This window comes from Corapipo altera, unplaced genomic scaffold, assembly GCF_003945725.1.
Source record: "Corapipo altera isolate COAL_440 unplaced genomic scaffold, ASM394572v1 59, whole genome shotgun sequence".
In the NCBI taxonomy this organism is placed as follows: Eukaryota; Metazoa; Chordata; class Aves; order Passeriformes; family Pipridae; genus Corapipo; species Corapipo altera.
In genome coordinates, this window is record NW_020884917.1 from 2,083,413 (window position 1) to 2,104,967 (window position 21,555).

Genomic DNA, 21,555 nt, shown 5'->3' on the forward strand with positions numbered 1-21,555 from the left:
CTGGTACTGGAAGACTGCAATTAGGTCACCATGAAGCCTTCTCTTTTCCAGGGTGAACAAACACAATTATCATAGACTTTCCTCATAGGAGAGCTGCTCCATCACTCTGGACTAGCTCCAACAGGCTGATGTCCTTCTAGTGCTTGGGACCTCAGATTTGGATGCAGCACTTCAGGTAGGGTGTCACCAGAGTGGAGTAGAGGGGCAGAATCACCTCCCTCGACTTGCTGGCCATGCTGCTTTGGATGCAGCCCAGGACACATTTAGCTTTTGGGGCTGCAAGTGCACATTGCTGGCTCATATCCAGCTTCTCATCTACCAGCACCCCCAAGTCCTTCCTGCCAGGGCTGTTCTCAATCTGTTCATCCCCCAGCTTGTATTGACACTGGGGATTGCCCCAGGTGCAGCACCTTGCACTTGGTCTCATTAAACATATCATGTATGTTAAATGCATTGCAGAAGTATTTTAACATAGTACAGCCTAATGACTAAGGAAATAGCAAGAGTCATTATTTGTAATATTACATTTTCTAATTTAACTTAAGGCATGTCAAATATATTTATCATGCCTTTTTTGGATTTTTTTTACATCTGTGGATATCATTAGAACTCTTATTTCTAACCATACTTTTATCAAATGAAACATTAGCTACACTACTCTAGATTGACTTTTTATTCAATATATGATAAAAATTAAAAATCAATGTCTGTCAACAATAGAAGTGTCCTAAAGCAGATTTTTGGTCATATGCTGCCCTTCTGTTATACTAAGAGTAACATAAATTACTTGATATACTCATACATGGTAGCCAAACAGGAGGGTTGACAAGCAGCAAGGAAATAGCTACAGTACATTTTACTTAGTCACATTCAGTAGACTCAATCTAGACATTCAAACATGTTTTAATAGAGAACCTGTAAAAATTGAAAAACTTTGAAAATTCACCCCTGGTTCTATCATCAAAGCATTAGTTCAGGCTTCCTAGAAGGGATTAAGAGCAATCTAGATCACTATGCTAGGAGTTTTAAGACGCTGTTGATGCACTCAGCTCTGTATATACCAGCTGAGAATTAGAAGCATTACTGTTATGCAAGTCCAATGCAGCAGCTAGCAGGGCTTTGGTGCTAAGTGTGAGCTACAAAAAGTGCCTTACAAGATTTGTTAGCCTAGATATGATGCCATGAAACCATGACTATGATTATTGTCAGAGTTGAGCTGATTAAGCACACAATGTAGTCTTTTGGGCTGGCTTGAGGACCTGTGCATTGTATTCATTGAGGGATAATGACACTTTAAGGTATTTGAAAACCAAGCCATCTGAGAGCTAAAGAATGGATTTAGGTGACTGCCTTTAGATACCTGTATTTCAAATTCAATGATTTAATATAAACGGACAAGTAGTCCTCAGGCTAAAAACAATAGATTAGAAAATAATACTTTAGAAAGGAAACGTTCTAGCAGACTACATTGCAAACCTCTTTTATCCCAATTTTTATTATATTTTTTTTAATTGTTTGCACAGAATCAAGGGAGGGCTCAGGCACTGTCTGCCACCACACCAGGAGGAATTTTGTCTTCTGTCTACTTGATATACTCTGTGATAGATTAAAATAGTTCTGCTTGTGTCTCTGGAGATAACCTAATACAACTATAGAATCTTTCTCTCAATAACAGGAGTAGCAGCTTACATTGAAAATAATAATAACTTTCCATCTGATCAAATCGATTTCCAAATGTCAGTTTATTTTTCCTTAAAAATGTTATTTAAAGGTATAAGCAAACTCATGAACTCCTGTTTCTGCTAAAAATAGCATAAAAGATCTTTCTTCCTGCACAAAATATACAATTTGAAGGATTTAAAGAAAAATATGCTTAGAAGGTCTTATAGTCAGGATATAGCTTCACATGTAAAATAAATTATTAATTAGAGACCAGTAAGTATCTATTTTTGTTTTTCAGAAAAGTCAGTATTTTAAAGTAACATTACTGTTTGGCACAGTTTGGTGTTAATCTTAGTATTCCAACATTTAAAAGGCTATCAGATCTTCTAACATTTTAATACAAATGCAGTCTGTGGCTGTGACAGCATTCAGCATAGATATATTTTGCCCTGATATTTCAGATAACCCCAAGTGTGTTTCTCTAAATGCATTAAAAAATCTACACAGTTTCTCTTAACAGATTCCACATGGAGGAGAGTAGATTAGGAAACAGGCTTCATCAGGATAGCACTGATGTTTATCTGCAACATTCTTTTCTTCAGGGTTTCTAAAAATTCCTTTTCAGCAACTGCCTGAATTTCTAAATGTGTCCTATCAACACTTTATTATATTTTTGACATCCTAGTGGAGACTGTTACATTAGATCTATAAGTGAGTTTAGCCTCACTGCAGAAAAAGTAATATTTTTCTGTATCCATACCCTTTTCAGTCATAGGGCTCAATGTGTAGGTTAGCAATGTCCACTAGGTGCTGAGACCTACTGACTTCAGTGGGAGTTACAACACCTCTTTTGGTCAATACACCCATTAAGGTGATATTGGCTGTTGCAAGAGAATGGAACAATCTTTTAAGATAAAGGTATGGGAGACAGGGACTCGGAGACATAACATTCAGGCAAGCTAAGGCATAATAAAAGGCACACAGAAGATTCCAGGAGAAAAGTGAGATTTTTTTTCCCCTCTCAACATGGAAGGAAAGTTAAAGTAAAAAAAAAAAATAAAATAAAAGAGGTGTTTCAGTAATAAATTGCCTGGAGAATTAAGAGCAGCCAGTAAATATGACACCAGTCACCCTGCAGGCATTGCTAAGGAGACAGCAAGATACTAGATAAAAATCCATCCAGACAAGACAGGTCAGGGAATTCTTAAGATAGAAAACAAAATTCCCCAAAGTCTAAGGGTCTTACTGTAAACACTAGTTAAAACTTTTGCATTAGTTAATACATCAAACCACTTTGTCATGTTTAAATAGGTCTGCAGAATATGTGATATTTTAGTAGCAGCTCAGCAACAATAAATGGCAGGTCATAGACCATTCTAATCACATGTCATATTTTTAAATGTTCCCATAACTACAAATGTCATAATGTCATAAACTAATTTGTTTTAATAAGATAATGTAATTCAATAGAAGTAGTTAAGAAAAAAAAAAGAGACAAAAAGATCGAGTCCCATAAGCCCATTAATCTAGCAGTAAGTTTTCACTTGAGATCTTATGGAGTAACCACAAAAAAATGAAAACAGAGTTAAATATCACACTCAAGAACTATTTCATATTTCATTAATATTTAGTTTAGGGCCATGGAAGTAAGTTGCTTCTTGGGGAAAAAGCAGTGACAGTTTTCACAAAGCAAATAATTCTTGCATGTCCTAACAGAGTGGGTGCATGCTAGAATTATTCTTCTTCACTTGTAGTTGCTATACACAAATCATTGTACCCTAAGATATATGCACTAAGTCCTTGGTTAGCTATAAATGTTGCTCTGTAGAGCAGGTAGAAGGTGCTTGGGAATGCAGTAAGGTTTGCAACGTTTTCTCTGAATAATCCAACCAGAAACAGCATGTCAGGGTGAACAGAAATTCTGAGCAGATGGCTCCTGCGTAATTTCAGCTAGGTAAAGCTGCATACGACTGTCTTATATCTACCTAGTCATTAAATGTTACTTTAGGCCTATCTGATGGTTGGTATTTCCAAAGGCACCCACGAGTATTAAACATCTGAAATCTCACACCGCTTGAAAAAGTTAATTATCCAACTCACTTGTGCTTCCTTTCACAATGAGTTTTGGCTCAATACTACAGCAAAATACTATGAAATGCTGCGTGCTTGTTTTTCCCATGTAAGGTGAATACTCTGTGCTGTACCAACGTTCCTCCTTCAATACCAAGGGAGAACCATGTAAATTCTCTTTGTGTAAATTAAGAGAATGTGTTGTTCAAATAGTAAGTTGTTCCCCGGTGCCCAGATAAATGCAAAATTCATTTTACACCTAACTCATTGGATTCCTGATTATTTCACCTAAAAAAAAAGGTTTAATGCCAGTAGATAATTTACATTCCTTTCCAAAATTCATTATTCATAGTAAAACCTATGTAATCACTTAATATCTTTTCAGTAATGAAAATAATAAAAACGCAGATGTTATGCATAATATACTCTAAGTTTAATTAAAACTGAAAGAAAAACAAAAAATATCAGAAATACGTTATTGCTTTCAACCGACACAGCAGCCACTTGGTCCAGGTCTAGATTTTCTCTAATCAAGAAATCAAGCTTTCATTTAAATCTTTGCAACTCCACTGAAGTTCACAGAGGTTGACAAGGGTCAAGTACAGAATATAATTTGGAGGCCATGTACAGAGAAACTGAACTCCACCTTTCCTATCAGTATTATTTTTAAACTCATAATTACCATAACACTTTTTCCTTTATCACCCTGACTTTGATATCCTCAAGAACAAGATGACGAGATGGATGAGAGGTGATAACAAGTTCTACTAAAGTAATCAAATTTTCGAAGATGATACCTCATAGGACCTCTTCAATTCTAGTAAGGATCTTCCAATTTCCTTTAGGAAAGGCTTCAGTCTTAGAAGTGCTCATGCTCTGCCACTAATGAGTATAATTTGAGTCTTAATGTCAGCATTTTCTTACTACACCTATAGGGTATATTTGCATTATGTTTAGTGTGAAACATTTACCTCATCTATATCTGAGTTAGAAAATAGAAACAAGATTATATGTAGAATCATTTCTGGTATGTATTTGTTAGGCAAATAGACAGATAGCATTGATGTAGAAACCAAATGAGCATCTATTCCAAAACAAAGATATATTGTGTACATAAAATGCCCCAGTGGATTGACATATGAAGGGAAATCTCATGACCCATCAAAATTAAAATCTCAGACTACAAGAGTGGAGGTAGGAGAGGTGATCAAAATTCTCTAGTTGCTAGGCATTTTATGGAAAGAGGCCACATTCACTCATCTTATTAAAATTCATGAAAATTGAAAATATCCAAAAGCCCAGGAGGGGTGGGGTCAGAAAATCTATTTCACTGGGAAGCTTACTCTAAATTCACCTTGAAAGCACTTTCCCCATCACAGACTTCCCAACAGCCTTTTGATTCCTCTCCTACTTAAGAGGTAATTATAGAACTCCTTTTCCTCCCAGCCTAACGCATACAGAAGGGGTTCACTTCAGCCTTTTATGCAGATTGCAATGTTTTTTTTCCTAACTAGATCTTTATTACAGATTATTTCTCCTTTGCTCTCTCTCTCCAATTCATCTAATTAGCTTTATTTTTGTTTCCTTCCCCCCTCCATATTTGTCCTCTGTGTCATTTGCTATCATAACTATTTTAGTATTAAATATTGTTGAACTCCGCACTTCTCTGTTCCTCTTTTTCTTTGCTTTTGCCTTTAGTTTTAAATTTACAGTTGTCAGAAAACCATGACACTCAAGCACAGGAATGATGGAAGGGGGAGAGTAAACAAAGGCTACATAGCATTTTTCTCACGTGGATAATTTTTTAAAAAGGTTCAAATCCGAAGGAAAAGAATAAATTCTTTTCAGAAGGATTTCCAAAGCCACCAGAATCACGTGAGATTTTTAAGATCACGACAGTCATTTTAGTCAGGAAGAATCTGACTGTACGAGTTTAAACTGCCAATGATGGATGCTTGGCTTATGTCACCTGATCTGTCCCTCACAGTTTTTTGCTGCTTTTAATTTCTTGTACAAATTGACACAAAGAGGAAGATGAAATGGGAAATTTTCCATTATCTCATTTTCACATCAAGGAAGCCTGTCTCCTTCTAACACTACTACTACAATAGTACAACAGAATTTCTCCATGCTCAGACACCTCCCGTATCTTGGGAATTTATTAAGTTTAATATTTACTAATAACTAATAAACACAGTGTTTCCAATATTAAACCAAAGCTTAGGCATCACTTAACCATTGAAAAAATACTGTTTTAGGCAAGTTAGAAGCAGAGTCAAGACCTCTAGTTTCTTTTGTTTGTTTGTTTGGGGGTTTTGCTAATGGTTCACCTTTATACTTAAAAAGAAAGCTGGTAAGCACTTTTATTTTTAAACTACTTTTCTAGTATTGGGTAAAAATTTCAGGACATGAACAATGGCAGTACTGCCACAAACAGCTTGCTAGAGTATATCCCAAAGATTTAACATTCCAAACAGAAGTAGCAGACCTGCATGTCTCATCACACACTTTTGCATGTGATGTCAATGGTCAATAACACACAGGCAGTTTGCCCCCTGAATCCACCAAGAATATATAATTGCCAATAAAGAGGCAAAAAGGAAATATTCTTTCATGAAGAAACTGTTGTATATACGAATATTTTCGTATGAAGTGATGATAAAAGAATAAAGACTTGCTACAAAGCTCTCACTCAGAGAGTTGGTCCACTTTGGAAACAAGCAATCACAGATGTGACTAAATCAACTGAACTACACGTCACTGAAAGATTTTGCCTTCAATGTATTAAGAACAGATTTTTTCCCCAGCCCAACTGTTCTGCTTTATATATCATTCACTCAATCAGCTGCATAGCCCTCTCTCATTCTTGGTCGTTTCAATAGTAGTTGCCGAAGCTTTTATACATTTAAGACAATAGAAACACTAAATGCTGTAAGTATTTTTATATACCTAAGTGGCCTCAAAAGAGAAATTTTTCTATTTATAGACCTTAAGAACAAGTTCTCCCTTACCCTGCTGAAAAACACTCATACCACCGAGTTCTACAGAATCTAAAGCAGCATCCAATGTTTTCTTTAAATGTTGTCTATCTCCCCAGCTTTAAATTCTCCCTTTTTCAGAATCCTATCTGGCACACGGAGGAGGTTTTTTCAGTAAATCAATACTGTAATAAAAAAATGACTGCCTCCATGTACTCCACATATTAACCGAGTTTCTCTTATACAGATAAAATCATTCACCTTATGCTCTATATTTGACACTCATTTTTAATAACAGACCTTAATAAAAGAAGCACCTAGCAAAAAAGTGACTCTGAAATACCACAAAGTTAAATCTTGTCTGCTTTTACATATTGGCTAATCAACTTAATTTGATTTCAGAAAGAATGATAGCATTTTGCTGTTTTCAAAGTATATTTTTGAAAAAGAATATAATCTGAAAGAAATGCTATGAGGAAAGAAATGCATGTTAGGTAATAGCTATCATTTTTTTGTCAGCAAAATGGAAGGCTACTGTTTTCAGCAAGAATGAAATTAGCAGTTTATCCATGAAAAATGTAAAAAACCCAAACCAAATTATATGCTTTTTCCTAAAATTATTATAGCATAAATATCCCTTGTCGTGGTTTAAACCCAGCCAGCAGCTAAGCACCACACAGCTGCTTGCTCTCTCCCCCACAGTGAGATGGTGAAAAGAACAGGAAAAGTGAGAAAACTCATGGGTTGTGACACAAACAGTTTCATAGGTAAAGCAAAGCCACATGCACAAGCAAAGCAATAAAGGAATTCATTCACCACTTCCCACGGGCAGGCAGGTGTTCAGCCATCCCTAGGAAAGCAGGGCTCTATTACATGTAACAGTGACTTGGGAACACAAATTTCATCCAAACCTCCCCCTTTCCTTCTTCCCCCAATATATGATATGGGATATCCCTGTGGTCAGTTGGGGTCAGCTGTCCTGGCTGTGTCCGCTCCCAATTTCTTGTGCACCCCCAGCCTACTTGCTGGCAGAGAGATGTGAGAAGCAGAAAAGGCCTTCAGGCTGTGTTAGAGCTGCTCAGCAGTAAGGAAAACATCCCTGAATTATCAACACTGTTCCCAGCAGGAATCCAGAACATAGCCCCATACCAGCTACTGTGAAGAAAATTATCTCCATTCCAGCCCAAACCAGCACATTCATGAAGCACCTATATGGAAAACAATACATACATGATAAAATTGCTCCCCAACACATGTACACACAAAGAAGAAATTGCCTTCCAAAATGTTATGTTTAACAGTAGGATTTTCAAAACCACTTTTGTGTCTCACTCTGTGAAGTTAGTAAAAAGAAAAGGCAGAGAAAGAAAAGGCAAAGCATAAGAGACTCATTGAGGAATACCAACAACCAAAACATATCAGCCTGTTCTGCTAGACACTATCATGTCAAAGCAGGCTTTGCTAATTTGGGGATAGCCCTCTTGACAGCAACTGCAACACTGTGTTCTGAGCAAAGCTCTGTTCTGTCCTCATGAAAACAACACTGAAGAGTTGTATGAGGTGTAGAGTTTCTAACAACGCAGTCAATCAACATCATTACAGTATATGCTTCCGTTTTACACCAATTACTTACCCAGATATTCCCATCTTGGTGGTAGGGTTTCCAGTTTCTCCCTGTATCACTATAGAGCATCCGATATTGAGTGACCCAGTCAGAACTGCTGTACCTGCCTTGAGTTGCAATAGCACTGATCTGTTTCCGGTTCCCAAAATCCACCTGTAGCCATTGGTAATGATCACTGTCTGACGGAGACCAACCTCCTGCACCTGTTGGGTTGAAACAGAAGAGAGATTTAGATCTCAAACATTCTCTTTGAAGTGAACTCATTGTGAAGACGCTGATTACTGGAAGGCAGCCCAGCTGAGAAGAATATAATACCAAAAAAATTAGAACATATATAAAAGAAATGATTATCCATTTTTAAAAATATGCATAGCAATCATTAGGACAGGCTTTAAGTACATTAACTCTGTTGTCTTAATCATATTTTGATATAATTATAATGATTTAAGGGGATGCCTACAAAACAATCAATGCCTTTATAATGCCTTAATTACAGTTTATTAGGTTTTGCCAAATAATAATTGTTCATGGGTTGACCAATTTGACATGAAGTCCTTTGTCAGAGTAAGTTGGCACAAATCAATAACAATTTTTGGATTTTGTATGCCTTTTCAATAACATTTCAATTTGAAGAGATAATATAGATAAAATGAGAGGAAATAAGAGCAAGCTTTATGCTTTCCTGTGTTTCACTACACTGCACAAAACGAAAGATCTACCAGAAAAATTGAGAAAGGAACAGGTTCTGCAGGGCTGGATGAAGTTTTGATCTGCTGGTTGTACAAGCTGTCACAGATTACACTGGCAGACGCCTTACAGAAGTATTATTGCTCCTTCTGGGTCTATGAATTAACTTGACAGTAATACTATTAACAATATTCTCAGCCACTAGACTACATTAAACTGTTCTAAATAAAGAAGACCAATGATGCAGAGATAAAAGTAGTATTGAGACATTAATGCAATTTCTTATTCTTCTGAAATAAAAATACTCAAGGGAAAACTGTAGTAGGATTCTTCAAAGAATAATAAAATTTCTAAGAGAGATATTATAATGATATGTTTACCACAATGATAAGTATTAGGAAATACATGAAATAATAAACAATCCATCTATCATTACAGAGAAAAAGTGGAATATCATTCTCTTTATGACCATACAGACATAAATACAGAGAAAACAAAAAATTTAGAGACTTGATGTGATTTGCAGGGTCTTTTTTTTTGCTTTTAACTTTGAACCAAATAAATGTCCTGGCACAACATCAAATCATGTCGTCTAGTCCATGGGCCAATTTTTGTTGCTTTTAATTTCACTTATAGGCTTCAATTGATGTCACAAATCTAACCTGCTTGCCAAGCAAGAAACTCTCTGCTATACTGCATCTTGTATACTCCCATCATTAGGCGGCAGCATTGCTTCAGTCTTAGGCAACTCTAAAAATTATTCAGCTGCTACAGGTGTTAATGTTTGCAAGTCATGGGACATTTTAATGTTGTGATATCAACAGAATGATCTGATGTCATAAGAGGTTGACTTTCATTGTAATTAAAAGAGCAGCACTACACCATTGACATCAAATTTGTTAATTTTTTAAAGATTTACAACAGATGCTTTCTCCCTGCACTACCCAGCAAAGTAAACAGGATATTTCAGCTGTAGGGAATCGTTAAATGCTTTTTAAAACAAACAAACAGAACTGCACAAACACTCTTACTGAAAAGCACTTGCAGGAAAAAGTACTCCCTCACGTTCCCAAATTCAAACTAGCTCTATTTTTGAAGAGAATGGTAATTTAACTTAAAATAGAAAACAGCTTCTTTATAATTGCTATACATGGATATTGGAACAGTTAGCTCTACATTCTTGTTGTTATAGCAGAGATGATGTTTTCTCTCCCTATCCTGACATCCCCATCCAACTTACATAACTGAGGCTGATAGGACACAAAGGATAAGAAGCTGTGCCTGTACAGAAGCTATCTTTGTAAAAACCACTTTGGTGGCTACAGAAAAAAATTAGGTTCAAATGTGAGCATTTTTAAAAATTATTATGAGAGACAAAGCTAATAAATCACTCAATAAAATTTCCTTCAGCAATGCAATTGTTGAAATAGGATGATCGAATATAGTTTTAAGAAGGCTTAAATAGATGATAAATTTTTTATACTTTTTATTTATACAGGAGATTTACATTAAACCAGAAGATTGTGTTAAGCATATTTAAAAGAAAAGACATTTCAGTATAATAGGATATAATTTCTTCATTTAGTATATTCATATTACTGAGACAAGACTGGCCTTCTGTAATTGATAAACATATTCATTGAAAATTACAACTAGGTTTCAAAGAGTCTTCTCCTACAAATTCATCGAAAAGTTTGGAAAAAATTAGTACTAACATTTGTTTTCTCAGGTTGCTGGTTTTTTGGGGGTGGGTGTTGTTTGTTTTTTATGTCAGAAGAGGCAGAAAGCATTTTTCACATAATGCTTAACAAAAGTTAGAGATAAATGACACAATAGTCACATCTAGGCCGGGAGATGGAAATACTAGTATTGCAAGACAGTCTGCCCTATAACCATTTCTAATAAGTGAGAAACAAGACTTTTAGTCAATATTGCAAAGAGCAGCAAACAATATTATCTCATATCTCAGTTTCATATTTGCTCTCTGGCTTTTCCATGTAAGTAAATAAACAAATAGTCAAAAGGATAAAGGAGAAACTTGCTGAAATACAGCTAAATGTGCTGCTTAGCAGACCAGCATATTAAGGGAACGATGATCACTCTAAATGGGAGGGCAGACCTCAACCATTCACCAGAAGCGACCTCTGAGTATCAATTAGAAGTGTCCTCTTCCCCTTTTATTCATCAAGCTGTGCTATTTCAGGAAGGTGACTACTTTGTTCATTTTGTTGGCGATACATGTAACCTCTATTGGTTCAGAGATCCCTTTTTTTTTTTTTCAGGTGCATGCTCTAAATAAGTTATGAAAATACTGGATTGTATACAAATTTCCCCACTGTGAAATCTTGCAAACAGCCCAAATTCATTAGAAGAATTTAAGTACATTTGTGTCTCCAGCTGCTCTAAGAAGGTACAAAAATCTCACATTCCCAGAAATGTGCACATACAGATCTGCATATCATTTCATATTTTGCTGAATAAAACCCAGCTTCTTCATTGGGATGCAGAAGTTGGTTTAATACTGGACAGGGAAAAGAGGATTTACTGACAAATAATATATCTAACATATTTTGCCTTTTTAAAGGAGTGATGAATTTGGAAATCAAATTTGATTTCCACAATATGGCATTATTTTTGAAAAACAATTAATTTTATGGCCAGTACATTATGACAGAATAATGAATTATCTTTAAGGAAGCAACCAAGTGACAGCACATTAGTAGTTTTCAATGGGCTTGATGTCGTACTGAAACTGCAGTGGCATATTAAAATTGTGAAATAATTGCTATTCAGTATTATTATTCACGCCTTGGTGTAAAGAGTTCATTTTTAATGGTTACAGGCTATATTCTGAATTTTATTACATTCATTATTTGTACTTTTTATTATGAAAAAAAGGCATTTGATACAAGTTTTTTTGTATGATGCTCCCTTTATTTCATGTACTGCCTTTTAATGACAAATGCTACAGTATACCATAAAATCATTGTGAGCTACAAATTAGAAATAGATTATACCTAAAAAAATGTTTTAAAGATATTAAACAGATTATATAATACAGTTTACTTTCCTTAAAAAGATAAGGAGCATTTATGGAGTTTTTGTGGTAGTAAAGGTGCAATAAAATCAATTGCAGACAATATCTACTTCCTATTTTTATGCTATTCCAGAATTTGATACGAATAAACATATTCACCCACTCAGCAGCCAAAATAATTGATTTAATGAGATTAACCAAGGGAGCTACTGGATACTCTTATTTATATTATATAGCACTCTACGCCACAAACAAGGCAACTCATTCCAACTTGAGGAAGACTGATTGTACGTGAACCTTTGTTAATAGAGAACTGCAAGTTCAGCGACAGTAATGTCAACTGAGCATGTGGCCCACGTGTTTCCAAGCATCCAAGAAACTTTCCTGTGCGTAAAAACCTACAAATCTTAATCAGCAAAGCCAGACAGAGCATACCTGTGGTAAAAGGTGGCTATGAAAGATTTCATAAAGCTTTATTTCCAAAATAAGCTACAGAAAATCATATGATCTGCTCTTACTTCAGACTGACCAAACTATTGAAAAATGCATTCAGTATGATTTCTTATTCAGAAGACATAAAACTATATTCAGAATGCTAAGAACTTGTAAAAGGTTTTTTTTATGATTTTTTTACCAAATAAAGACAGTTGCTAACAAATGCTGATAGTTTCATTACAAGAGTTGAAGTTCAAAGATTTAATTTTTTTTAATTATGAAAACTCCAATGCATTTCATGTTTTTATTGAATTTGATTCTACAGGTTCATTCTCCGAAACAAAAAACAGTATAAAAACATAGTCTATCTCTGAATTACACGTGTAAAATATAGCACTCAACATATTTCTAGTATAAAGAATTCAAGTCAATCTTGGTCTATTTTTTCAAACTTTCATGTATCATTTGTATTAATTTTTTTATTAATTACATATTTCAGCTACCTATTCAAAGTTGAGTAAGCTACCTCCCATTTACTGCGCATGAAGACAGTCTATGCGATGATTTAGCCTTACTTTCTTTTCATTCCCCCTGCTGAAATGTCCATAAGTAGCAAAGCTGGGGTAGGCATATAGATTTTAGATTTTTATCTGAACTCACTTAGGTTACTAAATTTACAGAACTACAAGAAGGGAGACATTGATTTTATTTTTTTTTTTTTTAAATTTCTGTTCCATTATATTTAGAAATCTTTCTTTCAAAAATTTGGCACTTTAATCTTCATTCGTGACTGAAACTGGAAACATTAATTTCCATTAGAAGAATCCACTCTTGTTTTAGTCATACTTGTCCGTCATTCCCTACTTCAAATCACAAAATTAAAAATACCAGTACTGCAGTAAGTCTAGTGTTCAGCTCTTTCAAATGAGTAATAAAAAGGTTTCAACGCATGAATTAAAGAAGCAAAGGATCCTTACTCAGTAATTTCATTAGAAAACAAACTATGAACAACTATAGATATAAGATGTAGGTTTTGTGGTAGTTAAAATTCAGGTGATTACTTTATCTAATCATATATTTCTATAGTCTTTCAGCAAGAAAACAAAATATGCCTTTTTAATACTTAATAATAATCTAAAACATTCTTAGAGTTTGAATCTGCTTATTTGTATGGGGAAAACACAACAAAATCTTTCAATGAGAAATAACACTTTCTAGGTCACTGCAATAGCACAAAATCAATACTGTTTGATACCTTGCTATTTTCCAAGACATTGCTTGTCATTCTGCTACATAAAAGGTAAATCAAGACCAAAAGGAAATCTTTGAAATACTGAGATCATTCATTTACTGCACTTCAGAGAAAATATGGGCAGCCATTTTCTACAGTAAACAGTAAAGAAAACAATATAAGGGACCCAAACTTCTAAACAGCATTAATCTGCCTTCACTGTTTGTCTCCATTATACTTAAGTAGGACATCAATGGCGGTTTTCCTTTTTGCCTTGTCTTCCTCTGTCCATTTTATTATACATTGTAGACAAAAACTTTACCTAGAGCAAATAACATTCTTCTAGCTTTGGGGTCCCCAGTATAAGAGGGAGCAAGTCCAGAAGAAGCCACAAGGATGCTCTGAGAGTTGGAGCACCTCTCCCATGAAGACAGGCTGAGAGAGCTGGGATTATTCAGCCTGGAAAAGAGAAACTTTGGGGTGACTTAACTGCGGCCTTCCAGTACCTGAAAGGAGCTTACAAGAAAGATGGAGAGAGATGTTTTTCAAGGGTATGAAGTGACAGGAAAAGGGAGAATGGCTTCAAACTGAAAGTGGGTAGGTTTAGATCAGATGTTAGGAAGAAGTTTTTTTGCCGTGGGGGTGGTGAGACTGGAACGAGTTGCCCAGAGATGTTGTGGATGCCCCATTCCTACCAGTGTTCAAGGTCAGGTTGAACAAGGCTTTCTGGTCTAGTAGAAGGTGTTGAAACTGGATGATCTTTAAGGACCCTTCCAATCTAAATCACTCTATGATTCTATGAATAATATAGCATTGAGTGGCTCTAGTCACACTGAGAAAAACTACGCATATACAGAAGTCTTGGATGATTAAAGACCTTGCTCTTCAAGCTGCTTCTTGTCCTCATACAGGGCTTCACTTCTAATTGAAACAATCTTTTCCCGATACTGGTATGGGCAAACATTTCTTTCCTTATCATAAACAGCATACATTGGTTTATTTCTTCTATCCATCTGTTGTTCTAACTAAATATGCATTCATAATCCAGTACCTATCTTCAGAGTAGTAGCTTTTGCATGTTTGAAGGGCTCTTCTTTCCAGTACATAACAGCGGCAGTGCATTTGCAAACAAGATCGTACATGACACCAACAGTGGGCAAATAATGAACACTGCATCAGAATAAGCAAAGGGTGATATTTAGAAAGCAACAAATTCTGAAAAAATAGCAGCATGATTATAGTCACCCTCTATTTAAAAATACCTATATATATTTTGCAAAAAGTTAAATATCACAGAGAAGAAGGGAACAGAAACGATGACTAGATATCTTTTTCTCTAGAATTCATTGTCAGAATTTACCCCAAATCAGACCACATTTACTAAAAACTGACAAATTAGAGTCAACCTATGTCCTACCTCACCACAAGTTTCAACAGCAGCTTTCTAGAGATGCAGAAAGAACTGGGGTCCAGTAAGCCCTGAATTTCTAAGTTCCTTATAAAATGCATCTAGCAAAACTCATTTTGCATGGGTAGGAGAACAGCTGAAAGCTCTAAGTCTATAGAGAGCCCAGCATCAGCATTAATCTTGACTGCTGAAAGGCTGAAGCAACACACCAGCCTATCCAGAGTCCATGACAAGTCCCTGAGAATAGATCTACTGATTTCTAGTGGCACTTAACAGTGCCAAGCTCTCTGATAAAGTATACTTTTCATGTCTTTAAACTATGTAAAATTTTTTTTCTTTTTTTTTGGTGGGGAGAGTAAGGATTAGCCTTTACCCACTTTAGCATATATGTTTTGTACGTTGTTAGACTAGTTTTAGAAGACTTTCCTTCTAGTAAAAAAATAGACTCTGTGTATATGTGTGTATAAAAAACCCCAATTATATTTCTTAAAATTATTTCATTTTCATTTAAAAAACTGAAAGTTAAAAGTAGAAATAACCCAAGGGATAACAGTAGTTATCAGGATACAGTCCACACAGATCTTTTTTAAAAGAACATTAAAATCTCTATATTATTTTTTAAATCCCAACAGATCTTTCTTACAGTAAATGCAATTAAAATAAATCCCTTGATGTAGTGTCTGCTTCTTAATACCCACTGCTATCCTAGTCTATCTGAGCACAAACCACATATGAGGGAATGAACAATCAATCTGCCCTAAGGAACAGTGGTGATATCTAACAATAAAAAGTGATGCAAAAGAGATCTCATTGTTGTCATTTACAGTTGTCAAACTCAAAATGGGGGAAAAAAAGTCATTAGCCTGAGGAGTCTCATATCCTGAATCCACTGTTCAGGAACAAACACTCTCCAGCTTTGGTTATTTTAATGAACACACCACTTTAAACTATGCCTTTCCCATCTGTTCTGCTTTCTAATTACATATGCAAAAAGAAGCTCATTCACAACCACATCCTAATGGAATCTTAAACAAAACTTGGACGAGATTTAAATATTCTGTGCACATCATCTGTATTCAAGACATCAAACAGCTTCTTCTCCAGGAGGTGTTTTCTTGTTTTCTAGACAGAAAGTTGAGGCAAGGCAACGGATCACTGCACCCTGGCATACAAATCTTTTGCATACAAAATAACCACAGTGGCATACAAAAGACAAGGTAGAGAATATAGAGATCTCCCTTTCCTCACATCCTCTTTTCAAGTACCACGACACAAATCTTTCATTGCATGTTTATGCATTGCAGCACTGGGGCTTTCCTGACAATTCAGGTCATATCCCTAGCAAGAACTAGCAAATGTATAGTTAATTCATAGCAGATACTGCCTCTGCAGTGTCTCTACCGAGCAATCGAGCCCCAGCTAGCACATGCTTATCCAAGATTTTAATGATGGTCAGATCAGGAATAGTGAAGTTTTACTGACTGTGATTGAACAGCATTCACCTATCTTTAAAATCCAGATATGAGCTCATCATGACACTTCCTTGTAACTACTGTGATTCCTCCTTAGCAGAGATGACAGAGGAAAAAGCATTAAGGTATTCCAGCACCTGATTTATACCATTTCAATAGCAATAAGGTGCCTAAACACTTAAGTCACCTAAATCATCCTGTTTCCATTAGTGGAGCTCACAAGTTGATGGAAGGCAAAGCAGAATTTCTGGAAGTTATATTGTGATGTTCTAGCTCATCTTGATTAATATTTTTTCCCTCAAATGATTGTACATGAAAGATGATTAAATGCCATAATTCAGGCTTACATATCTTTTTCTGTGACAAGTCTTCAGTGATGAAAGATAAAAGCTGAACCTCTTGTCTTGCAGAGACTTTCTGTGTGAGATCCTACAGTGAATACAGTTTCTGCTGCTGAGTTTCAGCATATACCAGTGTTCTAGTGATGTGCAAACAACACTGCAGTGAAATGCTCACTGTCAACAAATAGAAGCTACGTGATTATTTCATTATACCCATTATCTGTTTTCTATCTATGTTTTTTTTAACTCCAAATCTCCTGATCTGTATCTCCCATAAGAAAATCTTCTCTCTTGAAATGCCCTGATCATGATGTACTCCCTTCGTCTGTTTAAGGCTCTGAAAGGGTCTTAACCCAGCAAGTAGAAAAAAATGACTGTCTTAACCCAGCAAGTAGAAAAAAATGACTGGCTTAGCTTCTGATATTTAATACAGTGGTGCTGAAGTTCAGCTCCCTTAATGAATGCCATCAGCCAAGCTTTGTCTTCTGCTACTGATGTTTGTATCACCACTTGGGCTCATCTCCTGGACTGCTACAGAACCCAAAGACTGCTCACTTTTCTACTCTGATACCTACTCTTTATCCATTTCTACCAGATTGTTGTTATTGTTGTTTGTCTGGTTTGGGTTTGTTTGTTTGCTTCTGGTTTTTTTATAAGGTTCTTCTCTTGAGACTGGTAAGAAACAAACCATCCAAGAGTATACTCAGGTTGAAGATTTTTCCCTAGTGTTTCCTATCCAGATTAAGCCTGATTTTCCTCAATATACTTTTTCCATCCGCTCAAAATATCAGAGCTGAATTCCCATTTTACAGCAATTTCTGAGAAGCTGGTTTCAATCCAAATGATTGTAAAATCACTGTGCATTTTGATATTTTCCCACAAAAAAAAATTATAAGTGAAGCTAATGAATTCTCACAAAGAGGTTTTCATTTGTGAAAAAAAAAAAATATTGAGGGAAAAAAATAAATCAGCCACTGCAATTGGAAGTCTTTGAATAGTTAAAAGTAGCTTTCTGAATATTTCCTGTATGTAAATTGCCTAGAAAATTAACAGTTAAGGAGCTATACTATCCTCTTATTTGTGACTATGTTGTATTGACCAAATCCTGAGAAAAGGACAGGATCCTTCCCTACCTGCCTCATGGATTAGCCAGCGCTTCCAAATGCTTCTGCAAATCAGACCTTGCTTGAGATATTACGGGTGCTGCTGGCTCTGTTCAATCCATCTTAGTAAACATGATTCCCTCTTCAGTTTTTCCTTCAACAAGCAGGAGCATAGAATTGTGAAATACTGAGAGATGACTTTGTAAATCTAATATACAGCTGATTCAAGGGGTTGACAGCAAAGCTAAAAGATAATTATTTTCTTCATTAACACATATATTGCAAGCAGTATCCAGATCCTTTTCCTTTCTCTCCATTAATAGAATGTATTCTATTAAAAAAAAAATCTATTTTTAAGGATTACTCAGTACTGCATGCATTTTGATCATGAAAGCTCAATTATGCCTTTCATTTTGCTAATAGCATAACACTTATTGATATCATATGCAGAGTTGCAACAATATGGGAGGAACAATTTTTTTCTTTATTTTAATTTGCAAACTAATACGTTCATTTTAAGGTATGACTATACTACAGTAGAATTCAAATTTTTAGGGCAACAATTTGCCTGAAGTCTATGATAAACTACTAATAAATAATGATGATTCCCTAACGAGTTTATACTCCTTGGAGCCAAAACATAGCACTGTATACAAGAATTGTTCTAATCATGTAAGAATGTACTAGGGGAAAAAAAAAACAGAAGAAAAAGTCATAACACTAATAAAAGTAAGAGTGCTCTTATCAGTGGTATCAAATGTTAATTTACCCATGTGGGACTAACTAATCTGACACATTTTAGACACTAGCCAGGGTACGAAATTCTGCTAGGATTTTTATTGAACGTAAATTAATGAGAACTCAAAGTTCATTGAGCAGAGCATTTCAAAAACTACACTGTAATAAATTAAAATTCCCAAATGCAAACTCCAACCTTTCTTTTTAAAATTTTAACCCAGAGAAGGGATGAGAATACAGAAAAGCTAGCTGTAGAGTAGGAAGGTTCAACTTTCGGAGTCTGGGGAAATATTCAAAGCAGGATTTAACTTCAGGTGTCCTGAGTCATCTCCTTTTCTCCCCCTGACTCCATAAGGCCTCTAACACTCTTAGGATGGCATGGCTCCCCAGGTGGAAATTAATCTCTCTGCGGTTTCCACACTCTTCACTTAACCTGTCCAGGCTACAGATTGAAATACTTGTTCTGAATGCATTTTTTCAGCATTGTCAGTCAAGACTCAACACTACTGAGAAGCAAAAAGAACTCCTGCATGTCTAGGTCAACTCAATATACACACTCTCCCACCAAAAGAAAAAAACCAAACCACCATCTCAAACAGCTAGACTGCAGATTGTACCTAAATAATTTTTGTCGATACAGAGGAATAGTTGGCAGATAAAGAAACAGCCACAGCTACAAAAGGAGTGTTCAAGGCAGAAATAATCTAACTTGGCAGAAGCATTGCCCAGGCAAGTAAACACCTAAGTGAGGATAAAAATAGCTTTACTGTACATGTCTATAAGCCACTGTAACACATCATTCACCTCACGTAGACAATTGTGAAAATAAATAGTATTCTGAAACTTTATAAAAAATACTGTAATGTTAAAGCTAATAATCTTTCCTATTTCATCATACATGCACAACCTAAGGTTATATCCCCACAAAGCCAGCTGCTCTTCCCTTCTAGAGATTACATAATTCTCTTCTTGAATAAAGATCATGATTTTTTCTGCATGCTGAAACAAGCAAATCTTCCTAACAATCTTCAAGGAAATTTCCATTTGCTGAACCTAGACAAGGAAACACTACTGCAGCTCAAGAGAAATTGTCCAGGAACATCCACGCAACTGTATGACAGCTTTTCCGTAACTTCTATGCTCTCCTGATTCACTTTCATATTGAGGAAAACTGCTTATCACAGACAGATAGTCCTACTCTAATTCCAGCTACGTGGATATCATTCCTATTGAAGACAGAGGAATTTTCCTTATGGCAGAAACCCAGGAAATAAATATGCAGCAAGGGCTTCTAAAGCACCTCTACCTAAATCACTACTTCTGGAAAAATTGATTCCTATGATTATTGTGCTATAAAAATATTTTAAACAGGCAAAACAAAATGGCTTAAGCATGGAAAGTGAAATATAATAACTATATGAATTATGGTTAAAATATAGGCTTATATACATGGGGTTTTTTAAAAAAAAAATGAAAGAGAAAAAATATCTGCTATTAATTGTAGGTTTAGAGACATCTTATGTCATAATTTTAGCTTATGATTTGGCAATGTTAATTAAGCATCATAAAATCACAGCATTTAAGAGAGCTAACTAATGCTTATGAGGCCACTGCAATTTTTTTCACTTTTATGTTTTATTGCTATTATGTTGTCTCTTTTTTCTTATTAGTAGAAGCAACACATCATGTGGAGAAAAAGAAACTGTTATTTGTCATAGTTTTATCAAGCAAATTTATGACAAGGATGACTCCAGCAAAAAAACTACATACATAAATGTATTCATTTGATCTATGAAAACATATACCTGCTGTTAGAAAGATATGGCACTGGATGACTGGGAAAGTATTTGCACAAAGAAACTAAAAATGTTAGCAATATTCTGTTTATTTTCTTCTAAAGTAAAATAAAGGGAGTAAAGTTTATAATTAAACTGGATTCCAGTTAAATATAGAAGTTCTATAAGTACATTTAGGCATGTTTATCTCACAATAGTATCTGTTTTGAGAGGTTTCATTAAGATACATTTTGAATGAATTTTTAATTCCTTTGTAGTGTACCTACAGGATTTAAACGTGGCAGAGGGCTGAAATCTGTAATACTGAGATTCCCTGACATTGTTTCTGGTTTAAGCCTCCTCCCCACTGAAGGCAACACATCTAGCACATGTATCATGAAGTTATTTCTAACAGGCCCCAGAAACCTAGGTTGGCTGCATCCTACTGTGCTGCCCTTTCAGTAGGTGCCCAAGAGATTAAAGTTTTGAATAAGAATAAAGGTATCGGATCTGGAGATATTACGAATTTGTTTAAAGAAAATGGTGCCCACTTTCTCATCCTAATTTTGTGGATTGTAATACATTCCCTACCACCATGTCACCGCTCACTGGCTTCTCCTTGGATCCTGACACACAAGGTCTTAAGGCCATGTGCAGCTCTGGTTTCCCAGGCTATGTGTATTTGTATGCATTATTTGAGAGGTATTCCTTTGCTCTGTTTCTCTCCTCCTGAGGTCTATCTTGTTCTTGCAGCTTTTCGTTTCCAACCCTATACACCACTTTCCCATTCAACTGTGGGTTTTAATTTTTCTTTGCTACCTTAAATTTAGTGAAAGACTAAAAAGATAGTCAGGGAGCTGGAGCACACACCCTCTGAGGAGAGACTGAGTGACCGGGACATGTTCAACCTGGAAAAGAGATGGCTTTAGGGGAACCTCATAGTAGCTTCAGTGCAGGAGTGATCATCAAAGAGATGTTGCCAGGTTCTTTATTG

The 21,555-nt window shown here is 35.6% G+C and overlaps 1 protein-coding gene across 1 annotated transcript in view; it reads right to left on the bottom strand.

Moving 5' to 3' along the window:
* CNTNAP2 (contactin associated protein like 2) overlaps positions 1-21,555 on the bottom strand; it is a 1,017,942-nt gene that overhangs the window by 657,475 nt on the left and 338,912 nt on the right. The window contains exon 3 of the mRNA XM_027655885.1: positions 8,344-8,537. Within this exon, the coding sequence (XP_027511686.1) occupies positions 8,344-8,537 (194 nt within the window). The remainder of the gene's footprint in view (positions 1-8,343; positions 8,538-21,555) is intronic.